The sequence below is a fragment of the Electrona antarctica genome (genome assembly GCF_951216825.1).
Source record: "Electrona antarctica genome assembly, chromosome: 8".
NCBI classification, from domain to species: domain Eukaryota; kingdom Metazoa; phylum Chordata; class Actinopteri; order Myctophiformes; family Myctophidae; genus Electrona; species Electrona antarctica.
Genome location: NC_136789.1, coordinates 34,129,735 through 34,156,065, shown reverse-complemented (window position 1 = coordinate 34,156,065; position 26,331 = coordinate 34,129,735). Strand labels below are relative to the sequence as shown.

The 26,331-nt window shown below is 44.3% G+C and overlaps 1 protein-coding gene across 2 annotated transcripts; it reads left to right on the top strand.

Annotated features, from left to right (window-relative positions):
- Window positions 1–4,517: 4,517 nt before the first annotated feature.
- On the top strand, window positions 4,518–24,557 carry ddx19b (DEAD-box helicase 19b). Of its 2 annotated transcripts, none has more exons than XM_079508622.1 (12): window positions 4,518–4,813; window positions 6,862–6,901; window positions 7,018–7,221; window positions 8,054–8,189; window positions 11,810–11,902; window positions 16,398–16,500; window positions 16,652–16,766; window positions 19,452–19,629; window positions 20,158–20,395; window positions 21,804–21,966; window positions 22,774–22,965; window positions 24,130–24,557. In XM_079508622.1, exons 1-12 carry the CDS (start codon window positions 4,754–4,756, stop codon window positions 24,189–24,191), a joined length of 1,584 nt encoding a protein of 527 aa, XP_079364748.1. In that variant the 5' UTR covers window positions 4,518–4,753; the 3' UTR covers window positions 24,192–24,557. The 2 variants fall into 2 exon arrangements, with proteins under 2 accessions (XP_079364748.1, XP_079364747.1); XM_079508621.1 differs by having other exon boundaries at window positions 7,018–7,227.
- Window positions 24,558–26,331: the final 1,774 nt, after the last annotated feature.

Sequence of the window (26,331 nt, the reverse complement as noted above, 5' to 3'; positions counted from 1 at the left end):
ATTTTGATTCCAATATACTTTTAATTTTGAATTCCAGCCTTTTACTTGAAACAGACTAGAGTATTTCTAACTTGCAGTATACTTTTACTTGAGTAAAAAAAAGAAATGTGGACGCACGCACGCACGCACGCACGCACGCACGCACGCAGGGGAGTGTGTGTGTGTGTGTGTGTGTGTGGTGGCCAGGGAGCGCAAGGTGACAGCGGAACAGAGATCAATGTAATCTTCCTCAGCACAATCCAAAGCCAGTGTCATCATCTATCAGTGTCATCATCTATCAGGCCGTCCCAGTGGAACGGCCCTGCTGTGGAATCAATCCAGCTGAGAGGAGCAGCCAAACAGCAGGGTTGATTTCGTCGACTAATACCACGACGAAACATGTTCGTCGTTTAATTTCGTTTAATTTTGCTCTCTCAAGAGTTAAAGATCAAATAAAGGACCATTTGGTTACCAACTGTCCATCATTTAGCTGGGGACCACCTGGACCCCCCTCAAGGACAACTGGTGGTCCCCGGACCACTGGTTGAAACCCACTGGAGTAGAGTAATTGCCTAGTATAGTATTTACCAGCCGTGCTATGAGATTTGTTGATGATGTTTTTGGTGACATCTACAGGTTGAGCACAGTATAGCTATACAAAGCCATTCGAATTCAGCCCATGCACACTTGCAATTTAAAACAATAATACAAAAAGAATAAAACACGAAAGGAAATATTTTGTATGATATATTAATATTTGTTTGTTTCCTTTACATTTTAAATTTAATTCTTTACATCATTTGTCTTTTTGAATAAATAGTATAACTGTACTGTATAGTTGTATGTAATTTATGTTTCGATAAATTGAGTATGAAGGACTCCAACGGAAACAAGCCATTAATTAGGCTTTCTTGGGTTTTAAATCCTCTTAGCAGACCTCGTAATTAACTGTACTTTCCTGCATGTGCTTTTTACTGCAAACTGTTAATATTCAATCAATAACCACCATCACCAATTAAATGAAGGAGCCTGATGTAAACAAGTCTTAGTGCTTTTTCTGGCAGTTTTTGTTTTGACCTGTTTTATTTTTTTTGATTGATTGAAGTATTTATTAACAGTTTGCAGAATTGCAGTAACATTTCAAGCACAACTCAATACAAAAACTGTTAACAGTGAGTGGACGACACCATAAAGCATTACACTTGTTTACAATAGGGCCCACCATTTTCAATTCATCAAAACAATTAGAGACGTACGAATATACACAACTAATAACTATATAGTCAAAAGGAAATCATCATAGGAGGTAAAAAGGGAAAAGAAATACAGTGAGGGGGTGGCAGTGAAATTCGGAACAGCGCCACACACAGCGCATTGACACCCACGTTGTGGCCAGAAATGTCATTACGTCCGTAGTGGTTCAGGCACAAGTATCCCCGGCGGCCGGAGGTGGTATCAACGTCGTATGAACGTAATATAGACGTCTTTTTGCAACGGACCGTGAGTACGACTCAAGTCGTAGTTTGTCAGGTCGTATCGACGACGTTGTAAGGACGTCGTATGGACGTCTGGCTGGGACGGCGACCTGGATGGACGTCGTGTACGTTTTGGGGTTGGTTTAGAGAGAGGTCTGTTTGACGTCGTATGGACGTCGTATGGACGTCCCGTTGGTTATGTGCTCAGGACGTCGTATATGTACGTTTTGGGGTTGGTGTTTACAGAGAGGTCTGTTTGACGTCGTATGGACGTCCCGCTGGTTATGCGCTCCCTGATCATGCAGTTATGTGCTCACTGCTCAGTGAGGTAGTTGGAAAGATGTCACTAAATGTCTTTTGTGCAACTTGAATTGTAGATTTTTTTGTTTTTATTGAAAATGAAAGTTTGTGATGTCAAAAATACAGGTGGTGACATAACCTAGGCCTGAAATGTTAAATCAACACCAATACAACAGTTATAAAAGTTGATTATTTATCATACACTGACTGAAAGTGAGGACTGGTGGGATTTGAACATGGAACCTTGTCTGTCATGAGTGTTATTCGTCCACTACACTATCTCATATAGGCTCTCACAGGATCACTAATAGTAATCTTAAAGCCTTTAGTTTTTTTTGTATTTTATTGCAAATTCCAAAATACTCCAACACTGATTTATAGGAGGACAGGGGTTTGAACTTGGAATCTGTGCTGCAGAGTCTGCACGAATGCACAATCACAGCTTGTGTTTCTTCGTATAGCCTACTGTTGTTGAAGAGTTATTTTGTACACAAGGTGATAATATCACCTTATGATGATATTAATATGTATTATTAAAGTTGAAAGGACTGCAGCACTGAAACGATTGGGATATAGGTGCCCTTTGAGAGCGGTTGGGATATAGGTGCCCTTTGAGAGCGGTTGGGATATAGGTGCCCTTTGAGAGCGGTTGGGATATAGGTGCCCTTTGAGAGCGGTTTAGGATATAGGTGCACTTTGAGAGCGGTTTGGATATAGGTGCCCTTTGAGAGCGGTTTAGGATATAGGTGCCCTTTGAGAGCGGTTTGGATATAGGTGCCCTTTGAGAGCGGTTGGGATATAGGTGCCCTTTGAGAGCGGTTGGGATATAGGTGCCCTTTGAGAGCGGTTTGGGATATAGGTGCCCTTTGAGAGCGGTTTGGGATATAGGTGCCCTTTGAGAGCGGTTTGGGATATAGGTGCCCTTTGAGAGCGGTTTGGATATAGGTGCCCTTTGAGAGCGGTTGGGATATAGGTGCCCTTTGAGAGCGGTTGGGATATAGGTGCCCTTTGAGAGCGGTTGGGATATAGGTGCCCTTTGAGAGCGGTTGGGATATAGGTGCCCTTTGAGAGCGGTTTGGATATAGGTGCCCTTTGAGAGCGGTTTGGATATAGGTGCCCTTTGAGAGCGGTTTGGATATAGATGCCCTTTGAGAGCGGTTTGGATATAGGTGCCCTTTGAGAGCGGTTGGGATATAGGTGCCCTTTGAGAGCGGTTGGGATATAGGTGCCCTTTGAGAGCGGTTGGGATATAGGTGCCCTTTGAGAGCGGTTGGGATATAGGTGCCCTTTGAGAGCGGTTTGGATATAGGTGCCCTTTGAGAGCGGTTTGGATATAGGTGCCCTTTGAGAGCGGTTGGGATATAGGTGCCCTTTGAGAGCGGTTGGGATATAGGTGCCCTTTGAGAGCGGTTTTGAAGGAGTCCAGGGATATAGGTGCCCTTTGAGAGCGGTTTTGAAGGAGTCCAGGGATATAGGTGCCCTTTGAGAGCGGTTTTGAAGGAGTCCAGGGATTCGCATACCTTCGTATCGTTGGACTCTTTAAGGGAGTTCCAGGGGGTCCCCAGCTAAATGATAGTTCCAGGGGGTCCCCAGCTAAATGATAGTTCCAGGGGGTCCCCAGCTGAATGATAGTTCCAGGGGGTCCCCAGCTAAATGATAGTTCCAGGGGGTCCCCAGCTAAATGATAGTTCCAGGGGGTCCCCAGCTAAATGATAGTTCCAGGGGGTCCCCAGCTAAATGATAGTTTGGAACCAAATGGGCACTGGTCGACTGTAACTGTAATGGACCCGTCAGGGTCCATTTGGTACCATTTGTACTCTCTCAGAGTTAAATTAACATTGATTTTACAATATAAATTGGGATCTCAGAGATAGAAATGTCATTAAATGGGGGTCCGCGGCTAATTAGTGTCAATTTGGGGGTCCTTGACGTGAAAACGTTTGTGAATCTATGATGATTTCCTGTTTTTAGCTATATAGAAGAGTATATTTGTACGTCTCTAATTGATTGCTAATTTGCTATGATGAATTGAACATGGTGAAATGAAATGAAATGAAATGAAATGAAATGAAATCTATATTTACCCAGGGTATCTGGGCTAAGCTCAAGAACTTGTTTCCAGCCAGGCCCTGCTCATAGAACACATTTCATCGTAGTGGTTGATGCCTTGTTCAAGGGCATTTCAGCGGTGGTAATTTTAACGTGTCGGACGGCTGGTTCGAACTGGGAACCTTCTGGTATCTAGACCGCGCCGCTATCCGTTCGGCCACCGCTGCCACATGGTGGGCCCTATTGTAAAAAAGTGTAATGCTTTATGGTGTCATCCACAGTTAACAGTTTTGTATTGAGTTGTGCTTGAAATGTACTGTAATTCTCCAATCTGTCAATCAATCAATCAATCAATCAATCAATCAATCAATCAATCAATCAATCAATCAACCACTGCTTTGTTTTGATGAATTGAACAGGGTGGACCCTCTTGTAAACAAGTGTAATGCTTTATGGTGTCGTCCACTCACAGTTTTGATTGATTGATTGCAATATGTATTAACAGTTTGCAGAATTACAGTACATTTCAAGCACAAACTCAATACAAAGACTGTTAACTGTGAGTGGACGACCCAATTAAGCATTACACTTCTTTGTATTGAGTTGTGCTTGAATTGTACTGTAATTCTGCAAACTGTTAATAAATATTTCAATCAATCAATCAATTCCATAAAATGATGCCAACCCCGGGGCCCCGGAACCATTCTCATTTTTGTCCCGGCTTGTTTTCCACCCGGCTGTCTGAGCCGGTCGTACTCTGTCATCCGCTCGAGCTCCAGACTACTCTGCAACCAACACGCCATTGTGGAGTTTTTAGGTAGTTTTGTGTCACTATAACAGACTCTCGTTAACTTTCGGCTAGGGGCTCTTCCTCCTGGCGGAGTTATTTGAGTTGGTTCTTCGTCCTACTCAGAACTACCCGAAGCAACGAGGCTTCCATTCCATCCACCATGGCGGCTACAGACTCCTGGGCGCTGGCGGTGGACGAGCAGGAAGCGGCGGCGGAATCGGTACGCACTCCTCGGTCCAATGAATGCCTGGCTGGGCCTGGTTGGTTGTTGTGCTAACTTGGCTAATGGCTGCTAACTCGCTGCTGTCTCTTTAATATCCACCCCATTCTACCCCTGTTGTTGTTGTTCAAACCAGCTCTGCTTCATTACGTTGTTTTAATTAACTTTAATTATCTGCTACCAACCATGGTGACTTGGATAAATAAGATACTAGTTAACTTAGACTAGACGGGCAGTGGAGCTTTTTACTAGTTAAAACACCGGTTAGCCTAATGCTAGCTCTGGTCCATAGCTCTAACACATTAGAGCTATGGACCAGAGCTAGCCTAAAGCTAGCGAGCTAGCTGGTTTAGAGAGATGCTGCATGTTCAGTCATAATAGAAATGAAATGATTACTATATTTACCCAGGGTATCTGGGCTAAGCTCAAGAACTTGTTTCCAGCCAGGCCCTGCTCATAGAACACATTTCATCGTAGTGGTTCAATGCCTTGTTCAAGGGCACTTCAGCGGTGGTAATTTTAACGTGTCGGACAGCTGATTCGAACTGGCGACCTTCCGGTATCAAGACCGCTCCGCTATCCGTTCGGATAGCACATGAGCTCTGGCTCTGGCTGTTAGCAACATTAGCCTTGATGATCAACCAAGCTAGCCTCTGGTGCAAGGATGGGACTTTAAAATCGAGATGTCAAGGGCTTATCATCATTTATAATTCATCATCATAACTTTAATTTCAACTCGGAGTAGCCTACTGTAGCTCTGGTCCATAGAACTAATGCTTAATTCTGCCTTGCAAGGCAGAATTAAGCATTAGGGACCGAAGACCCCAGGAAGAGTAGCTGCTGTCATGTACAGAAAGCTAATGGGGATCTAATAAATAAATCAAATCAAGCTAGTACTGTACATTTTGACGGGCAGGCAGTCATTTTCAATTCAAATGAGCTTTATTGGCATGAGAAAACATACGTATACATTGCCAAAGCAAAATATATTTAAAAAAAAACCTGTTGAAAATGGGGTATACAAGTGTGTGTGTATATACAGTTGGAGGGGAGGGGTTACAGCATTGCGTAAATAGAGCATCGTCACATCTGTCATATCACATTGCATGGTTATATAAATGTTATATCATAATTTGACTACTTCTTGGCCTGGGGCCCATGGGGAGCGTACCTATGTTCCCTGGGTCCCATGGGGCCTGACCCACCTCTTTCCAACCCAATGTGCTAGTCTAAACTGGCTCCGGGTAGAAGACACAAGTTCATCTTATTGAAAATAGGATTGACATTCAGGATTGGCCTCAAAAGTGAGCGACAGCCACAATACTAGAGGGAGCGAGAACAACGATCTGGTACCACCCACTTTAAAAGCAAATATGGGTCACTCAATTCTCCTACGGGCTACGGCACTGCCACCCAAGCGTGGAATGCCCTGACCCCCTCTCTCAAAAAAATCAGGCCTGAAAATCCACCTTTCAGCAGAACGGGCCCAAGGGAGAGGAAACGACATACAGTGTTTTCTCTTTCTTGTGATGATATAGATTTTTTTCTTTTTACCTGTGATATTGAATTTTGTTTATTCTTCTATGAATTGATTGCATAGATGGGGGGTGTACCTTTGGTGCTATATTAGCCCATTCTGGACGGGCACCCCTTTTGGTGTTTTAACTAAGCATTATGTTATACTTTAGCTATTGAAAAATAGCAGATCTACAAGCTCATAGCGAGCCACCGAGTGGCACGCTACGAGCTTGTAGGTCTGCTATTTTTGAAAAGTCGTAAAAATGCGGCACAAATCTTTGAATATATATTCTTTCAGAGCGAACTTTTTTTTTAAAATTTCGACGTCGGGCCTAAATGAAAACAGAAGAAGAAATGATTATTATAACAAACTAGCAAAATAAACTAGAATAAAAACAGTACAGTAGTGTCAGTAGTGCATCCTGTGGATGCAGAGGTCGTTGTTTTATTGTGTCCCTTAACTATAAACTGCGTTTTGGGATGCAAAATGCACCCTATTTTAATCTCTGCTATCACACATATCTTCACAGATCGGTGGCCTTACAATAAAAGACAAACCAGAAGAAAATGGTAAGTTTTCCCCGCTTCCTCCACCACAAAACCAAAACACCATGATAGTGGTGTCAATAATTATAGTTAATAATAATCACTGACATGACGACAATAACATGTCAATGATGTCACAGGCACTTCCTCCTCCACAAAAACCACAACCACCACCACAACCACGACAGACGCCAGCAGTTACAGTGCCCCCCCCAGCAGTTACAGTGCCCCCCCCAGCAGTCACAGTGCCCCCCCCAGCAGTCACAGTGCCCCCCCCAGCCGCCCGGCGAAGACGGAGGGAGCAGTGGAAACCAAGACGGAGGTGAAGGAGGAGGACGACAAAGGTGAACGCATCTGTGTCGCATTAGCGTTTAACCATTGTTTAGCTGTTGGAAAAATAGCAGATCTACAAGCTCGTAGATTGTAGCTTGTAGATCTGTTATTTTTGAAAAATGTGGCGCAAATCTTTGAATAGAATGCTTTCATAGCGAACGTTTTTAACTCAAATCTTTGCTTCTGGAGAGGTCCCTGGAACAACATATTTTCAGATGGGGGTCGGCGGCCAATTACATATAATCTTGGGGGTCCTTGACATGAAATAGTTTGAGAACCACAGACATAGAAACATAGGGTTTTTCAGAAAACTCAGATTTTCGAAGACATTTGTAGAATCAGTTCTCGGGTCTAAATGGGGTCTAACCCTTTAGGCCTGACGTTGAAATAAAAAAAAAAGTCTTCGGAAAGAATATATATTCAAAGATCTGTGCCGCATTTTCACGATTTTTCAAAAATAGCAGACCTACAAGCTCATAGTGCGCCACTCGGTGGCGCGCTATGAGCTTGTAGATCTGCTATTTTTCAATGGCTAAAGTATAACATAATGCTTAGTTAAAACACCAAAAGGGCAAAATACAACTTTAGTTTTCCTTCAGTCTCTCTAGCCGGGGAGCCACAGGCCCAACATTTGAGAGGACTGTGTTTCAGGCAGAGCAGACCTCTCATTCTGTGGACCTTAATGACCAAATGAATAGAGAAAACACAAATATAAAGTATGGCATGACATCACAGGTTAAACTCTATTCCTTGAGCTTTTGGGCCTGTGGCCCCCCCGGCTACTCGGTCTTAATAATGTTCTGTAAAATGACAGGTTGTCAATGTTTTATTTCCCCCTTCCAGATGACAAAGCGGCCCAGTCGTTGTTGAACAAGCTGATCCGCAGTAACCTGGTCAACACCACCAACCAGGTGGAGGTGCTCCAGAGGGACCCCAACTCTCCGCTCTACTCCGTCAAGTCCTTTGAGGAGCTCCGACTGTGAGTGATCTCTGAGAATACACCCACCCCCATGTCTTTACGAGGTCCCCCCCCCCCCCCCCCCCCCCCAGAGAATACACCCACCCCCATGTCTTCACCCCCCCCCATGTCTTCACGTGGTCCCCCCCCCCCCCCCCATGTCTTGTATCTTATTGATGGATGGATCGATGGATACCTTTATGTATCCCGTGGTTTAGTCATCCAGAGGCAGCACAGCAGTTAATAATAATAATAAAACTTTATTTGTATAGCACCTTTCATGACATGAAATGCAGCTCAAAGTGCTTTACAGAGCAATGGAGAAAGAAAGAAAAGAAAAGCAAGGCATAAAACATTAAAAAATAATAGCAGTAATGCAATACAGTGAGGACATGAATAATTTTCTTTTTTAAAGATCAATTAAAAGCAAGAGTGTAGAAGTGGGTCTTGAGCTGTGCTTTAAAAATGTCTACAGAGGCTGCCTGTGGAAGGTACAGTGGGAGTTTGTTAAACTACAGAGGCTGCCTGTCGAAGGTACAGTGGGAGGTTGTTAAACTACAGAGGCTGCCTGTCGAAGGTACAGTGGGAGTTTGTTAAACTACAGAGGCTGCCTGTCGAAGGTACAGTGGGAGTTTGTTAAACTACAGAGGCTGCCTGTCGAAGGTACAGTGGGAGGTTGTTAAACTACAGAGGCTGCCTGTCGAAGGTACAGTGGGAGGTTGTTAAACTACAGAGGCTGCCTGTCGAAGGTACAGTGGGCGGTTGTTAAACTACAGAGGCTGCCTGTGGAAGGTACAGTGGGAGTTTGTTAAACTACAGAGGCTGCCTGTCGAAGGTACAGTGGGAGTTTGTTAAACTACAGAGGCTGCCTGTCGAAGGTACAGTGGGAGTTTGTTAAACTACAGAGGCTGCCTGTGGAAGGTACAGTGGGAGTTTGTTAAACTACAGAGGCTGCCTGTGGAAGGTACAGTGGGAGTTTGTTAAACTACAGAGGCTGCCTGTCGAAGGTACAGTGGGAGTTTGTTAAACTACAGAGGCTGCCTGTCGAAGGTACAGTGGGAGTTTGTTAAACTACAGAGGCTGCCTGTCGAAGGTACAGTGGGAGTTTGTTAAACTACAGAGGCTGCCTGTCGAAGGTACAGTGGGAGTTTGTTAAACTACAGAGGCTGCCTGTCGAAGGTACAGTGGGAGGTTGTTAAACTACAGAGGCTGCCTGTCGAAGGTACAGTGGGAGTTTGTTCCACGCCGTCGGCCCGTAGAAGCAGAAAGCTGCTTTCCTGTATTTTTTAGTTGCCATTTCTTTAGGCAAAGCGAGCAGGCCAGCAGTGGAAGACCTTAGGGGGCGGTTTGGGACATATTTAGGCAGGCAGTTAATAGTTACAGCTACAGAGAAGGTAAGTACTGTTTTAATAGAGCAATACAAGGCAAGAAAAACGACAAGAAGCATTGTCAAATGGTATACAATATTATACCTTTTATCTCTGCTGTCGGGAAGAAACCACTTCATGTAAATGTTCGTTTTTCAGGAAAAACACACAGACGTAAAGGGTGTTCAATAGCACTGATTTATGAAACAACACACAGACGTAAAGGGTGTTCAATAGCACTGATTTATGAAACAACACACAGACGTAAAGGGTGTTCAATAGCACTGATTTATGAAACAACACACAGCCGTAAACGGTGTTCAATAGCACTGATTTATGAAACAACACACAGACGTAAAGGGTGTTCAATAGCACTGATTTATGAAACAACACACTAGAGCTGCCAACGAATATTCCATATTCGAACGAATTTTCGAATCAAAAAAAGAAATGAATAACTGAATATATAAAATTAAGATTCGAATTAAAAAAAAATAAATGCTGTGCAAGTTTTCGCGAGACGGTTCCGTGGGTAAGCGTTGTGAGCTTGTAGATTAGTTATATTTGCCACGCGACACGCCGACACCGGCATACATTGAAGAATAAATCAGCTGCCTCGCACTCTTCCTAAACGCAGACTACGCAGGCTGCGTAGTTCCGATTCACAAAAGGCCCCCGCCCGCCCTGCGCAAAGTCGGCAAAGAGCGCACTACGTTATTTGCGTACGGACGGTGCGCAAATAACGGTGAGCACAGGGCGGGCGGGGCCTTTTACGTTTGCGCAGTGAGTGTACGCTGCTCAGAAGGGTGAAATCTTCCGTCAACAGCGTACCTAGTGATCAGAATCAGAGACAGGCCTGGCTTACACCGAAACTTATTTTGCTGTGTTGTGTTGTGTTGTGTTGTTTCGGACGGACGGGAGAGTATATTTTTAGACAACAACACACAGATCTATCACTCATCAATCTTCAATCATGAAGCGACTTTATCCTTCAGGAAATTATAAAAAGATAAATAAAATGCGTAAGGATGAACTGCGGCGCCGGTCCGGCAGCAGCAGCAGCAATGCAGTGTTCTGTTCTGTGAATTAATACTGCCTCCGTGCCGTGAAGTTGTATGGGAGAAGGGAGAATGCATGCGTTGTGTTCCAACTCGGTTTTCAGCAGCGCCAATGCGCGGAGAGAGAGTTGCGCCAGCAATGCGATCTTAAATGTTATGTCTCAGGTTGTATTGGTGTAAATATAATTATTAAAAAATCCGAATGGCTCCGAATCGGAATCGAAATCCGAATGGGTCGAATTGGTCGAATCCACGTGGGTTTTTAAAACGAATATCCGAATGTAATTTTTGGACAATTCCGGCAGCACTACAACACACAGACGTAAAGGGTGTTCAATAGCACTGATTTATGAAACAACACACAGACGTAAAGGGTGTTCAATAGCACTGATTTATGAAACAACACACAGACGTAAAGGGTGTTCAATAGCACTGATTTATGAAACAACACACAGACGTAAAGGGTGTTCAATAGCACTGATTTATGAAACAACACACAGACGTAAAGGGTGTTCAGTAGCACTGATTTATGAAACAACACACAGACGTAAAGGGTGTTCAATAGCACTGATTTATGAAACCACACACAGACGTAAAGGGTGTTCAATAGCACTGATTTATGCAAATTAATCAAAAACCTAAAAAAATGGAGTTAGGTGGTTTCCTCCCAACAGCAACATTATACAACTATCCTGCACTATGCAGAATAAATCGCAGGTGAGTAGTGCTTTTTATCATGATGATTGCTGCCACATCATGGCTCGTGAACAGTTGACCCGTTCTGAACGGGAACCCCTTTTGGTGTTTTAAGCATTATGTCATACTTTAGCTATTGAAAAATAACAGATCTACAAGCTCATAGCGCAGGAAAATGTGGCCCAAAATGTTTTGAATATATTCTTTCAGAGCGAACGTTTTAAACTAAAATCTTTGCTTCTGGAAGTATTGAAGTATGTAGAAGACATGAAGTATTTCATGTCCTTGACATGAAATACTTTGAGAACCACTGACGTAGAAACATAGGTTTGTCAGAAAACTGTCAGGATGTAGAAGACATTTTGTAGAATCGAGCTCGGGTCTAAATTGGTTAACCAACTGTTCCCAAGGCTCCTTACGTAGCTGAGCCCCCCCCTCCTCCTTACGTTGCTGACCCCCCTCTCCTTACGTTGCTGACCCCCCCCCCCCCCCCCCCCCTCTCATTTCCTCTGTGCTGCAGCAAACCCCAGCTGCTCCAGGGCGTGTACGGCCTGGGCTTCAACCGACCCTCCAAGATCCAAGAGACTGCGTTACCCATGATGCTGGCGGAGCCGTAAGTATGCAACACAGCACGCGGCTGTCTTGTCTACCGTGTAGGGCAGGGCTGGGCAACTTTGACGATGGAGAGGCCACTATATTTCCACACCCATATATTACTGTCATGGCAAAAATAGCCGATCTACAAGCTCAAAACGCGTCGCAGCTTGTAGATTTCAATAGCTTCCATAGCTTGCTGTGTTAGGCGTTAGACTACGAGACTATTGTCCGCGTTGGCCGTGAGTTCAAACCTTATTAGCTCACATATTAAAAACGCTAGCAGATTAAAGTTAGGAATAAATAATACTCAGGTAAATGTGATATTAATTAGTAGGGGAGGGTGATTCCTTTTTGTTTAATCACCTGGGGAGGGCACTGGATTTTTATTTTCATTCACAGGGAGGGTGATGGTATTTTATATCAGGACTAGGCCTGTCAGTCGATTAAAATATTTAATCGCGATTAATCGCATGATTGCCCATAGTTAATCGCCAATTAATCGCGTATTTTTTATCCGTTCTAATACCTTTAATCAGTTGTTTTCAAGATTTTTCATATCGAGGTCCATTATTTATTCTGCATTTGAGCCACGGACCACCATTTGATGACATTTAGCCTTCCAGACCCAAACTAAAGAACTGTATTGATGTTGGTACCATTAGGAGAGATAACAGGCCAATGTTGATCAAAATAACATGTTTTCTAAGTTCTCTAATTGTGTAGACTTCTTGTAAATTAACTTTAAGTAATGCATTTGTTTAACAATTATTCAACTCTTGAGAGTGTAAAATGTAACCAAATTGTGTAACCAAATAGTACACATGTATAATATATTATATAGTATAGTATGTATAGTTAACATAGATACTCCACTGTTACGTTCTTAGTTTACGCATGATTCATGATAACTACTTTTTATATATGTGATGTATGCCATGCTTTTGTTATTGCTTGATGTAAGTCGCTCTGGATTAAGAGCGTCTGCTAAATGCCTAAATTGTAAATTGTAAATTGACCCACTTGGTTTAATTTTACACTCTCAAAAGTTAAAGATCTATAAGGGTTCATTTGGTTACCAACCCTCCATCATTTAGCTGTGGGCCACCTGGAATCCCCTCAGGGACCACTGGTGGTCCCCGGACCACTGGTTCAGAACCACTGCTTTTCAAGTTTTAAATACTCAACATGGGAGAATGCTTGCTTTATTGCAAATGCCATGGAAGAGGGAAACAAAATCATAAACTCAACTCAACACACACACACACACACACACACACACACACACACACACACACACACACACACACACACACACACACACACACACACACACACACACACACACACACACACACACACGAGAGCCCCTGCCCCTCTCTCCTGCAAGTCAACATTAGCTTTAGCACTCATTGGCATGGTCTGTGTAGCATGATTAGCATCAAGCTTTCACAACTAACTAACTGTTTGTCAACCAAAACTGCCAGAGTTTTGCTTTTGCCCAATGCCCACTTCAAAGAGCTTCTGATCTAACACATTGTGAAGCAAATTAATTAATAACGAGCCCAGCGGAGGCATTCAGCCTAGCTGACGAGTCGACTGCTCACAGCTCAACTGCCCAGTGCCCTATAGTACTGACGGTCCGGAGTCCGGACTGAGTGGGAATGGTATAGAAAGAGTGGGGGGGGGGGAATGAGAGAGAGGCGGTGGGGCTATTGGAATCTGGCTGCCTACATGCGTCTCTCAACCGTTCTGTCAAACTTCACCGTGCGTTAATCGCGCGTTAATTAAATTAACGCCATTAAAAGGACTTTGAGTTAACGCACGATTAACGCGTTAACTTTGACAGCCTTAATCAGGACACATACATTTCCTCCAGGGGTACCCCTATTTAAATTTCGACCTGTCCTTAATGTTTTTTTTTTTTTAATATATAAAAACAATTCCTATGTCAATGAATCAACACAAAACGTTTCTAACAGATTTGAGACTGATAAACCACTTAAGACCTGTACTACTACTTCATTGTACAATGAGGTGTAGTGGAAAAATAGTGAAAATAGGGGGCTCAGGGGTAGAGTGGCCGGATGGCAACCGCAAGGTTCCCAGTTCGACACTAACTCTGGGGGAAGCCCGGGTTTGAAGTGTCCTTGACACTGAACCCCCTAATTGCTCCTGATGTGCTGGTTGGTGCCTTGCATGGTTTCCTCCACCATTGGTGTGTGTGAATGTATGTAAAGCGCCTTGAATAAAGGTGCTCTATAGAGCGTCGCAGTCTCGCCCCCTTTCATGACGCCAGAAGTGAATTCCTCATTCATTTTTCCTCAGACATTTAAAAAAGTATTTATTTAAAGACTATTACGCCACGGAAAAAGCCAACTCGAGTCGTGACAAATCATGACAACAAACACAATATTTTGGGCCGAACAAATAATTACAAAGAAGAAAAACAACAAAAGTGTTCTAAACTGCCGTTTTCTTATTCTTTCTAATTATTTGTTCGGCCCGAAAAAAAGTGTTTGTTGTCATGATTTGTCACGACTGGAGTTGGGTTTGTACGAGGCTTAAGAGGTCTTTATATAAATACTTTTTGAAATGTCTGAGGAAAATGAACGGGGAATCATTTCCTGGTACCTGGTAGGGGGCGGGACTGTGACGCTCTATAAATGCACCATTTATAGAGCATAGAGCTCAGATGAGTTGCATCGTGACTTGTAGCATAGCCCTAGTAGATCAGATATTTTCACTTCGTTTGTATATGTTCAAACGTTAGTATTGATTTGAAGTCATTGAAAAAAAGCGAAATGAATAAATTATATTCAATTAACACGTTCGGGGCCTTAGATGAATCTATCCATCCTATCTAGGCTGCCGGGATCGATCTATTACCTTTGGAGCATAACGCCCAAGTATTTGCAGCTTTACCTCTGGCATTTGAGATGGACTGCAGTTAGAACTAGGGATGTTGAAAAAAGTTGAAAATCGACTCGATTTTCGACTCATGCCTTCCGCGACTCAAAAACGTATGAGTCGAAAAATCGTTTTTATTTTATTTTTTATTTTTTTGTAATGGCTTATTATAAAACGTTATAAACTTTACTGTTTCAAATGTTTTCCAAATGGGAGAGGTACGTGTTTGTATGTGTGACACTGCTGTGCTGCGCCTGTCAGTGCCTCTCCTCACATGCATGCCCTGGCTGCAGTTAGAGCGCCATCGTCCAAGGGTGTGGGGTGAAGGGGAAGGGTATCTTAGCAACACTGAATGCTCTGTCCCATTGGTCGTGTGCTCGTATCATGAGCCAATGGCTGCAGCTCTGAGCCCCCAGACCCCAGGTTCGCATGTCATTGCTCACGCTCAAAGACAGGTCCGCTCTGTTCTGAGCTGTGAGCGCTCTTCTCTTCTCGTGAAGAAAGCAGGACAGCGTTGTCAAATAAATCCCGCCGTCATTCATACTGTATTTATTCCCCGACCCGACATTAAAATACGGAACAACGTGCGTCCCGTATCAGTTCATTACGGGACTTGTGACAGGCTGCTGCAGACACTTGAAAGTTGGGACTAGCTGATAGCATAGCAGCCGATAGCGCCGCTGCTCCTTCAGTGTCGTTGTTTACAAAATAAAGTATATTTTTTATTATTGGGCTTTGATCATTGATGCAAATTCTAAACATATGGATGCAGCTGCAGAAGTTGTGTTGCTTAAAGGAATGCATAGTTGCGTTCTCCTCAACTGCTGCGCAGCAACAACAAAAATAAAAAAATAAAAAATAATGGAAAATAAATAGGAAAAAAAGTCGATCGACTCGTCGATTTGCGGCCTCGATTTATCGATTGGCCAAATATGAGTCGTTTGGCATCCCTAGTTAGAACTACCCTTCACTTGCATTGAACTCATTTTCCCAGAAGCCCTAGCAGCCCAGAGCATGGCTTGATTTCCGGTTTCGTCGTCATAACGCGACGGCCTCGTCACCAGGTCCGCGAGAAATCTGCTCTTTTTAATTATTAAATGGCGAAATTAAACAAATAGCGGGTTTAGCGTATCACGCAGCACAGACACGTGGATTAAATAGTGGGGAACGCAGGTTACGCAGTAGAACTGTTAAGAGGACTAGGTGACTGAACCTTATATGTTGCATTTAATTTAAAAAGAGGACAGAGGTCCCTCTGTGCCCAGTTAAGATCTGGTGCTTTACCTCTGGCATTTGAGGCGGGCAGATATACTGGCATTCCTGAGGAGCAGCGACTGTGTTGGCTGCTGTAGTGTTTTTGTCTAAAACGATTTACTAAAACTATGACGAAAAATGTGCGTCTACCTTTTTTCACTGACTAAAACTAAATGAAAACTAAGCTACGGTGACTAAGACAACCAAAACTAGATCATTGACAATTTGTCAACAAACTAAAATGTTGAGGGACTAGTAGTGGAGAACTGGTCCAGTCTCTGGTTTGGTTGCGCTCGGGTTTTGCACTCTGAAAAATAGCAGATCTACAAGCTCATCAACACCGTCTGTAGTCCACAGAATCTGATCGCCCAGTCGCAGTCGGGGACAGGGAAAACGGCCGCCTTCGTCCTGGCGATGCTCAGCCACGTCGACCCCAACCACAAGTTCCCTCAGGTTGGTCTCCTAGTAGCTTTACCCATTTACACCTGAGACCTGAGAATCATGACGGTTTTCTGAAAAACCTATGATTCTATGTCAGTGGTTTCTCAAACTATTTCATGTCAAGGAGCCCCAGAATTATTTTGTTTGTGTTTTCCTCCTCCAGTGCTTGTGTGTCTCGCCCACCTACGAGCTGGCGCTCCAGACGGGCAAGGTCATCGAGCTGATGGGCAAAAACTACCCAGAAGTGAAGCTGGTCTACGCCATCAGAGGCAACAAGCGTAAGTCTCCTCAGCACCACTTCCTTTCCTTTTCTCTTTTAACAAGCTTGTAAACTATTTTAGTCGACTAAAACTAGACTAACACTAAAACATTTGAGGTGACTAAAATGTGACTAAAACTAAATTAAGTTTCATTCCAGAGACTATGACTACACTAAATTAGACATTTGCTGCCAAAAACAACACTGCCCCCTAGAGGCCCGGACTCCAACCACTGTGTAGTTTGTGGGCGACTGTGGCTCAAGAGGTAGAGCAGGTCGTCCAATGATCCATGGGTCGGCGGTTCGAATCCTGGCTCCTCCTGTCTACATGTCGAAGTGTCCTTGGGCAAGACACTGAACCCCAAATTGCTCCCGATGTGCTGGTTGGTACCTTGCATGGCTTCCGCCGCAATCGGTGTATGAATGTGTGTGTGAATGGGTGAATGTAATGCACAATCTATGTAAAGCGCCTTGGATAAAGGCGCTATATAAATGCACCATTTACCATTTAGTTTGTAGCACCTGTGCTGTCCTGTGCTATGTTGCTGTGCCTGTAGTGTAGCACCTGTGCTGTCCTGTGCTATGTTGCTGTGCCTGTAGTGTAGCACCTGTGCTGTCCTGTGCTATGTTGCTGTGCCTGTAGTGTAGCACCTGTGCTGTCCTGTGCTATGTTGCTGTGCCTGTAGTGTAGCACCTGTGCTGTCCTGTGCTATGTTGCTGTGCCAAGCAATACAGCCTCATCAAAGTTGGTGTTGTGACTTTATATCATTATTAAATCCAAGCACCGCTGTCTGTGTGTGTGTGTGTGTCCACGTCCGCATAGAGCAAAGCGCCTCCTCACAGCGCCACAACGCACGGACAGCCTCACGGAACCTAGCGCCGCACGGAACCTAGCACCGCACAGCCCTGTCCTCCAACCTCAATCTGCCCCGCATTACACACGCCAAACATTCTAACAATCATATTAATTAGAGCTGGGACTCGATTAAAAAAATTAATCTAATTAATCAGAGGCTTTGTAGTTAATTAATCTCGATTAATCGCATTTTAATCGCATATCAATATTCAACCCGAGAACAGTGAGAAACCTTTTTTTTTAAATGTTTTTTGGTATTCCAGTGAATAGTGACTACGGGATTCCACTCATTTTCAACATTTTACTGTCATTAATATACCTTAGAGTTGTTGTGGATATAATAAAGTCCCCCTCATTCTGTGTTGCCTAGAACTGGAGGTCTGAAAAAAATCAGTAACATTATGAAGTACATCTCAGTGACATCACAAAAATGTACTTCATAATGTTAGTTTTTTTCAGACCTCCAGTTCTATAGGCAACACATAATGGGGGGACTTTATTATTTCCAGTGCACACAACTCCATAGAAAAATGTTGAAAATGAGTGGTATTCCCCTTTAAGCAATACAACCTTTTTATCCCAACAGATAAACAAGAGCAGCAAGTGCCTATATAGTGTCTTCAGTGTGTATATGAATACTCAAATGTGCTTTACATGGCGGGGCATGAGAACAACTTTATTATGGGGGTAACATTTCACATGAGGTTGGGGCTGACCCACGCTTGCTACTTCAGTATGTTTCGCACCGAGGACAGCTTGACAGCTTCGTGCTGTGGTGAAATCACCGCGTCTCCGGTGGTCTGTGAGACATGTTAAACTGAAGCAGCTAGCAAGCCTAGCATAGAAGCTAACGTTGCTCATAAATGGATCCTTTCCTTCTGACATTGCACACAGCCATGCCGCTATCCACGCGTCCATCCGATAGCTTTTACATCTAAATGTCCATCCATGGAGCAAAAGCGATATAAGCGGCTTCTTCATTCGATTCATTTGGGTTTGGGCTTTCTGACGGAGCTGTAGCCTAGTGAACAACTGCTGCTGCTGCTGCTCGCGTGCCGCAGCCTATTCAGTACTACTAGAAACGCACCCAGTGAGAAACGTTCCGCGGTGGAAAAAAAAGGTGCGATTAAATGCGTTAATTTTTTTAACGCGTTAATTTTTCTGTAGTTAATTAATCTCAATTAACGCGTTAAAGTCCCGGCCCTAATATTAATTAAATGAATTTGCGTCAAAAAAAACGAATCTCCCCGGAAATCATGTGTCACCAGTGAAATGCATTTTGGGACGGCAACAGATTAATACTGGGACACAGTTTTCCGCGCAACATTCCCCTTGCACCTCCCCTTTTCCACACCGCCCCCAGGCAGGCATCAGACCCACACGGGGGAAACAACTCGGACCCATAGTAGCCTACAGCTACTCTTGCGTCCGTCGACATAACTTCTTCTTTGGGGAAGCAACGCGGGGGTTGCGTGGCACAGGCACCTGAAAGCCAGCTCTGACAGTTGGACGGGGCATGTTCACGTCGTGAACACACTCGCTGTTTCGACACCACACTGTCCGCTCCCTCCTCTACCACCTCCTTTGCCGCAACGCGGGCAGTGGAGCCACCCTTCATTGATTAAAAAGGGAACATTCCCTGACGGTGACGGAGACGCAACGCTGACGCGCCCAGTGGAGCCCCGGCGTAAAGGGTGTTCAATAGCACTCATTTATGCTATAAAAAAAATCTAAAACCTAAAATATTTAGTTATGAAGTTTCCTCCCGACAGCAACGTTATTATAGTGAGATGGAAAGTAATGAGTTATTAATGAATGGTTCATGATGTATTGTACGTGTTGTTTCAGTGCAGAGAGGCACGACGCTGGAGGAGCAGATCGTCATCGGTACGCCCGGCACCATGCTGGACTGGTGCCACAAGTTCCGCTTCATCGACCCCAAGAGGATCAAGGTGTTTGTCCTGGACGAGGCCGACGTCATGATCGCCACACAGGGTCACCAGGACCAGAGCATCCGCATCCAGAGGTACACACACACACACACACACACACACACACACACACACACACACACACACACACACACACACACACAGGGCCACCAGAGCATCCGCATCCAGAGGTACGCACGCACGTACACACGCATGCACGCACGCACGCGAGCGCGTACACACACACACACACACACGGGGCCACCAGGACCAGAGCATCCACATCCAGAGGTACGTGCACACACACACACACGAAGCAAATATTTGAGTTAAAAGCATTATATAAAGAATATACCGGTATATTCAAAGATTTGCGCCATATTTTCATGATTTTCATGATTTTTTTAGATCTTCAAGCTCGTAGCGCGGCACTCGGTGCCGCGCCATGAGCTTGTAGATCTGCTATTTTTCAATAGCTAAGGTATAACATAATGCTTAAAACACCAAAAGGGGTTCCTGTTCAGAATGGGAAGGCATCAGCAGGGGTGAAAGAATTAATTAATTCCTGGCGGGAATGTGTTAAACGATCCCCGGTCTTTTAACCCTTTCTGTCTCGTGGCCAGAATGCTGCCCAAGAACTGCCAGATGCTGCTGTTCTCGGCCACGTTCGAGGAGTCCGTGTGGAACTTCGCCCAGCGCATCGTGCCCGACCCCAACATCATCAAGTTGAAGCGCGAGGAGGAGACCCTGGACACCATCAAGCAGTACTACGTCCTCTGCAACAGCAAAGAGGAGAAGTTCCAGGCCTTGTGCAACATCTACGGAGCCATCACCATCGCCCAGGCCATGATCTTCTGTCATGTGAGTCACATTTTTATCCCATTCTGGGGCGGGAACCCTTTTTTGGTGTTTTAAGCATTATGTTATGCTTTAGCTATTTTTCAGTTTTTTGGGCCTTCGGGCCTAAGCCTCAGGCCTAACGTTATGGTAATGTTTGAGGCCCGGGCCAAGCTTCGGGCAGTTCAGGCCCAGTAGGGTCGGGCTTTAGTTTACAGGCCCGTTGAGAACTCCAGTACTGTGTACCAGCTCAGTGGCCTTGTAGTTGGGAACCGTGTGTGTGTGTGTGTGTGTGTGTGTGTGTGTTAGGCATGTGGACAATAATCGATACGTATCGATACATCGATACAGACGTGCGCGATGCGAGTGCATCGGTTCATTCACTGTATCGGATACAATTGACAGGTGAAATCTCGATGCATCGCTCGCGGAGTGCTTGCATCAGTAAAATCCATGGTTGCACCGGTTTTTTCATGTTGTATTTCACCCGATAATGTGTTTCCGAGGCGCGTTGAACGCACCATCAGAAAAGGAAGAAAAAAAAAGGTCTCTCGCAGCGCCTTGCAGTGCACACAGTCAGTGAACAGAAGCTACCGTACGGCGGTGCAGAGTAGACACGTTGAGACAACAAACCACCTTTAGCTTTATAAAATAGCTGTCCGAGGAGCTTTGTCCGTCGATCAGTTGACTTTTCACTGTAGCGCTGCGTGCTGGTAATGATCCACACTCCACAGCTGTTCTTGCTGATTCTCCGACGCAAATCATGTGAATCTGCATCAATTTGTAATTAAAGAAAGCTTCTGCAGTCTGTATGTATTAAAATGTTAATACATGCAGGCCAGGGTCTTCAATGTTTTTCAGGTCAAGCCAAGGACCCCTTAGCTGAGAGTGAGAGAGAGAGATCAAGCAGGGACCCCCACTATACATAGGCTATTATATTATAAAACTGTGTTGCAGATTAAACTAGACATAGACTTGTTTGACAGCACTACCAGTGTGACCTGTAAACAATGTTTTTATTTGTTTATTTTCTTCTTTCTTTTTTATATGTTGGTAACATTAATTGATGAACGATAGGATATTACATTTTAATCTCTTGAACGCTCTATACTCAAAACCTCAAATTGACCTTTGAGGTATAATAATTATACTATAGCCTATGATTAGTAATCTAACAATTCCACAATAACCAGCAGAGAGCAGACCCCGACGCGCTGTGGCTTGTGGGCTTGTAGATTGGTTATTTTCACCAAGTGTAAAAACAGTCATTCCGATGGCATCAAGGCCCGCCAAAATACACTTTAGTCGACTAAATCAACTGTAGATTTAGTCGACTAAAACTAGACTAACACTACAACATTCCAGGTGACTAAAATGTGACTAAAACTATTCAAGAGACTAAAATAAAGATTTGCTGTGTGTGTGTTTCCAGACAAGAAAGACGGCAGGCTGGCTGGCAGGGGAGCTGTCCAGGGAGGGCCACCAGGTGGCACTGCTGAGCGGGGAGATGCAGGTGGAGCAGAGGGCGGCCGTCATCGAGCGATTCAGGGAAGGCAAGGAGAAGGTCCTGGTCACCACCAACGTCTGTGCACGAGGTACGTGCACGCCCGGTGACATAACACCCTCTATGACAGATCTGTGCACGCGATACGTGCACGCCCGGTGACATAACACCCTCTATGACAGATCTGTGCACGCGATACGTGCACGCCCGGTGACATAACACCCTCTATGACAGATCTGTGCACGCGATACGTGCACGCCCGGTGACATAACACCCTCTATGACAGATCTGTGCACGCGATACGTGCACGCCCGGTGACATCATAACACCCTCTTACACTTTGTACAAATGGAACCAAATGGACCCGTAAAGGTCCATTTGTACACTCTTGTACGCGTCAATTTAACCCATTGATGCCTCGTGCAACTTATACGTTGTTATACCCTTGATGCCGACGCGCTCTGTGTGTCTCAACAGCTATTGCTATACATGTAGCAACATTAACTATTTAAAAAAATAATTAATCCAAATTTTAAGGTTTTCAGAAACCTTAGGTCAGGCCCTAGAAGGCGTTCCCAGATTCGGCCTCAGGCATCTCAGGCGTTAACAAAGGTGCAGACGATCAGAAATCAGCAGAGAGTGAGCAATGTTTGTGCTACTCTATGCCCAATTGAAGTGGACTCCGACCCAGACTTTTTTTTCTTCTCTCTGGAAATAAAAACGTCTGGGTTTCCGAGGCTAGTTGAGCACCAACTGCTCCCAGACTCTCATTCCTCTCTGGACAGCTCTCGGTACGTTTTTGAATTGTTTGCTTATAATGACCTGCCCGGGAATGGGAATGCCAGATGGGGAAATGGTTCTAACATGACACATCGACCTCTTTTCCCCATCCTTCCAGGCATTGACGTTGAACAGGTTTCCGTGGTGATCAACTTTGACCTTCCGGTGGACAAGGACGGTAACCCGGACAACGAGACGTACCTGCACAGGATTGGTCGCACGGGACGGTTCGGCAAGCGAGGGCTGGCCATCAACATGGTGGACAGCAAGTTCAGCATGAACATCCTCAACCGAATCCAGGACCACTTCAGTAAGACTGGCACGCACGCCCACACGCACACACACACACACCGAATTCAGGACCATTTCAGTAAGACAGACTGGCACGCACGCACAGTCGCACACACACACATACACACGTGCACACCGAATCCAGGACCACTTCAGTAAGACTGGCACGCACACACACACACGCGCACACCGAATCCAGGACCATTTCAGTAAGACAGACTGATTCACTCACTTACTCACTCTTAACTGTAGAGACTCCATTTAATTGCTCACTTGAAGTAACGTGAACGTTACAAGTCGTCTCATAGTGGAGCAGATAAGTGCTACAATCATTCAATTTGTGATACAAGTGTGAAAACTCAAGTATCTGTGGGTAGCGCGTTGTCAAGTGACCCACAGAGACTGCTCATGTCAATTTCCATGCTTTTCTCAGCAAATAAACCAATTATTATTGGGCCATTTCTGTGTATAAAGCATACTAGTCATCACTATCATTCTTCCAAATCAGGGGTGTGCAACTTTGACGATGGAGAGGGCCATTCAATCTCCATACTCACTCCAGAGGGGCCACATTGCATGCATGTCGTAGCAATGCGACGCGTTTTGAACTTGTAGATCAGCTATTTTTGCTATATTTGAATTGAAATCCTGAAAAGTCATTTTAACGAAATACAAATATATTGGACATAAAAAAAGACAATAACATTATTTGTAATACTACTCGGCAAGATACTAATTTAGACTAAGTCATTAAAAGCGGGTCATGTTTGCATGTTTGGAATTGTAACAGTGGAAATCAATAACATATCAGTATTCCGAAAATTAAACTGAGGGCCACATTAAGTGAAGGTGGGGGCCAGACAGTGGCTGTGGTTAGAGTGTCCGCCCTGAAACTGGGAGGTCGTGGTTCGATCCCCGGCCAGGTCATACCAAAGACTGTAAAAATGGGACCCAATGCCTCCCTGCTTGATCAAAGGGTTGGATTGGGGGGTCAAATCTACTAATCAAATGATTCCCGAGCGTGGCACAGCTGCAGCTCACCGCTCCTTGGCTGCGGCTCACCGCTCCAAGAGATGGGTCAAATGCGGAGAACAAATTTCACTGCGGTAACGGGTGTGACAAATCGTATGACTTTGACTATGACTTTGACATGTGGCCGTGTTTGTCCTCTCCGCTCCCCCAGACAAGAAGATCGAAAGACTGGACACTGACGATCTGGATGAAATCGAGAAGATCTCCAGCTAGAGCGGACCGACCCGGTGCGGACCGGACGCTGGCATCATGAGCTTATGCTGACTGGACTGGACCTCTTCTCCAAACAACCAACCAACCAACCAACCCCGGCCCGGCAGGACAGTTCTTATTTTAAAAAAGTCGTTGAGAGAAAAGAGCAAAAGCCGCCCCAACAAAAACGACACAGCATATTAATGTTTACACACAACATGGGGACAGCTTATGTCAGACGGGGTGGCTCCCCCCCAACCCCCCCCCCCCCCCCCCCCTCCTCTTCTCTCAGTTTTTAGTTTGTTTTGTTTTTTTACCTAGGGAGCATACCCTGTTTCACTCTTTGTACTTCTAAATAAAGTTTATACAGTTGACACTGCGGAAGAGGGTAAATCGTCGCCTCCATTTTACTGCACAATTTGTTGCGTATTTAAACTTTTTTGGGCGGGAACCTCTTTTGGTGTTTTAAACATTATGTTATAATTTAGCTATTGAAAAATAGCAGATCTACAAGCTCATAGCGTGCCACCGAGTGGCGCGCTATGAGCTTGTAGGTCTGCTATTTTAGAAAAATCGTGAAAATGTGGCGCAAATGTTTGAATATATATTCTTTCAGCGCAAACGTTTTTAACTCAAATCTTTGCTCAGGCCTAAATGGGTTGAACCTTTTTCTGCACTTGCTCTGTCCCGTGGCATCGTGGTACTGTTGGTACAAGCTTTTTACTGCTCTTTAAAAAAGATTTAGATTTTTTTATAGACACTAGACAGTCAATCCTTTTTGCAATGTTTACCAGGAGAGGAACTTAACTTCCTTTTTATGCCACAATAGATTCCACAGATACGCTTTGGAAGAAACGCTTAACTGAATGTACGATACTAGTTGTCCGTCTATCCATCTCTGTCTTCTGTTTATCGCCTTTCGCTTCTTGACATGCTCCCAAAAAATGAGAGCGTTGGGTTTGCAAGTTAAAACTACTAACCAAAAAAGTCTGGAGTACAAAGGGTGAAATATGGTATGATAACAGGTGTGCTAATAGGGTTAGCTTTTTATTTATTTTTTAAAACCATTGAGGTAACATTGTTGATGGTGATGGTTGGGTTTAAATGGTCTATGCAAACTACAGCCTGTGCAAAGCAAAGCAAAGTTACTATATTTACCCAGGGTAACTGGACTAAGCATCAGATACTTGTTTACAGCCAGGCCCTGCTCATAGAACATTTCATGGTAGTGGTTCAATGCCTTGCTCAAGGGCACTTCAGCGGTGGTAATTTTAACGTGCCGGTCCGGGGATACGAACTGGCGACCTTCCGGTATCAAGACCGCTCCGCAAACCGTTCGGCCACCGCTGCCATTATCAAAGAAATGGAAAATATACCAACCCTTTTATTCAGGATATGATAACGACCTCAGTTTTAGTGGCAGGGTCTTAATTAAAAGCTCAAATAGTCTAGACATATATAGTAATATTAGTTTTAAGTTATGGACATAATGGAGCATTGTTAAAATCCTAGGATGTTAATTTTAAGATTGTAAAAATGCACCCGGAAGGGTCCCTTCTTACACTCGTGACTTATTGAGCACTCGCTTGTTCAGTCGGCATCCATCATCTCACAGGCATATTTTCCTTTTAAGCAGTTTAAGAACTATATTCACGTGGCTGTTGTTTCACAACACACTGGGTGTCACTATGGAGCAGTTAGGAGTCATTTCTGTCTTATTTCAGTGTCCCATTCTCTTAAAATCCTGTCATGGTTCCACAACAAAAGCAAAGTGACCCGCTGAGGTCTTGATGTGATCAATTCCCCCCTCCCTCATCTTTCATTGTCCTGCAACAATCCTCTGAATCAGGGTCTCTACATCGGTGTCTCCTGGTCAACTTTATTCTTCACCCAGGCTGTGCTTATGAGCTGTCATTCTTTGTGAGGTGAAAAAAAATAACACAATGCCTTCCTCAAGTGCATTATATGATTTTCTTTTTGCTATTGATATTCAAAGATCTCAACATTACAACACTTGAAATTTGGAATGTGGACGTCTTTTAAGGATGTGCCGAATTCTTGCTTTTTCTTCTCGAAGCCGAATGCTTCATTTGACTCAAGGGACCCCTGAGGGACCCACTGGACCTACTAGTTATGCCAATCAGATTAACCGTGGTTTCTC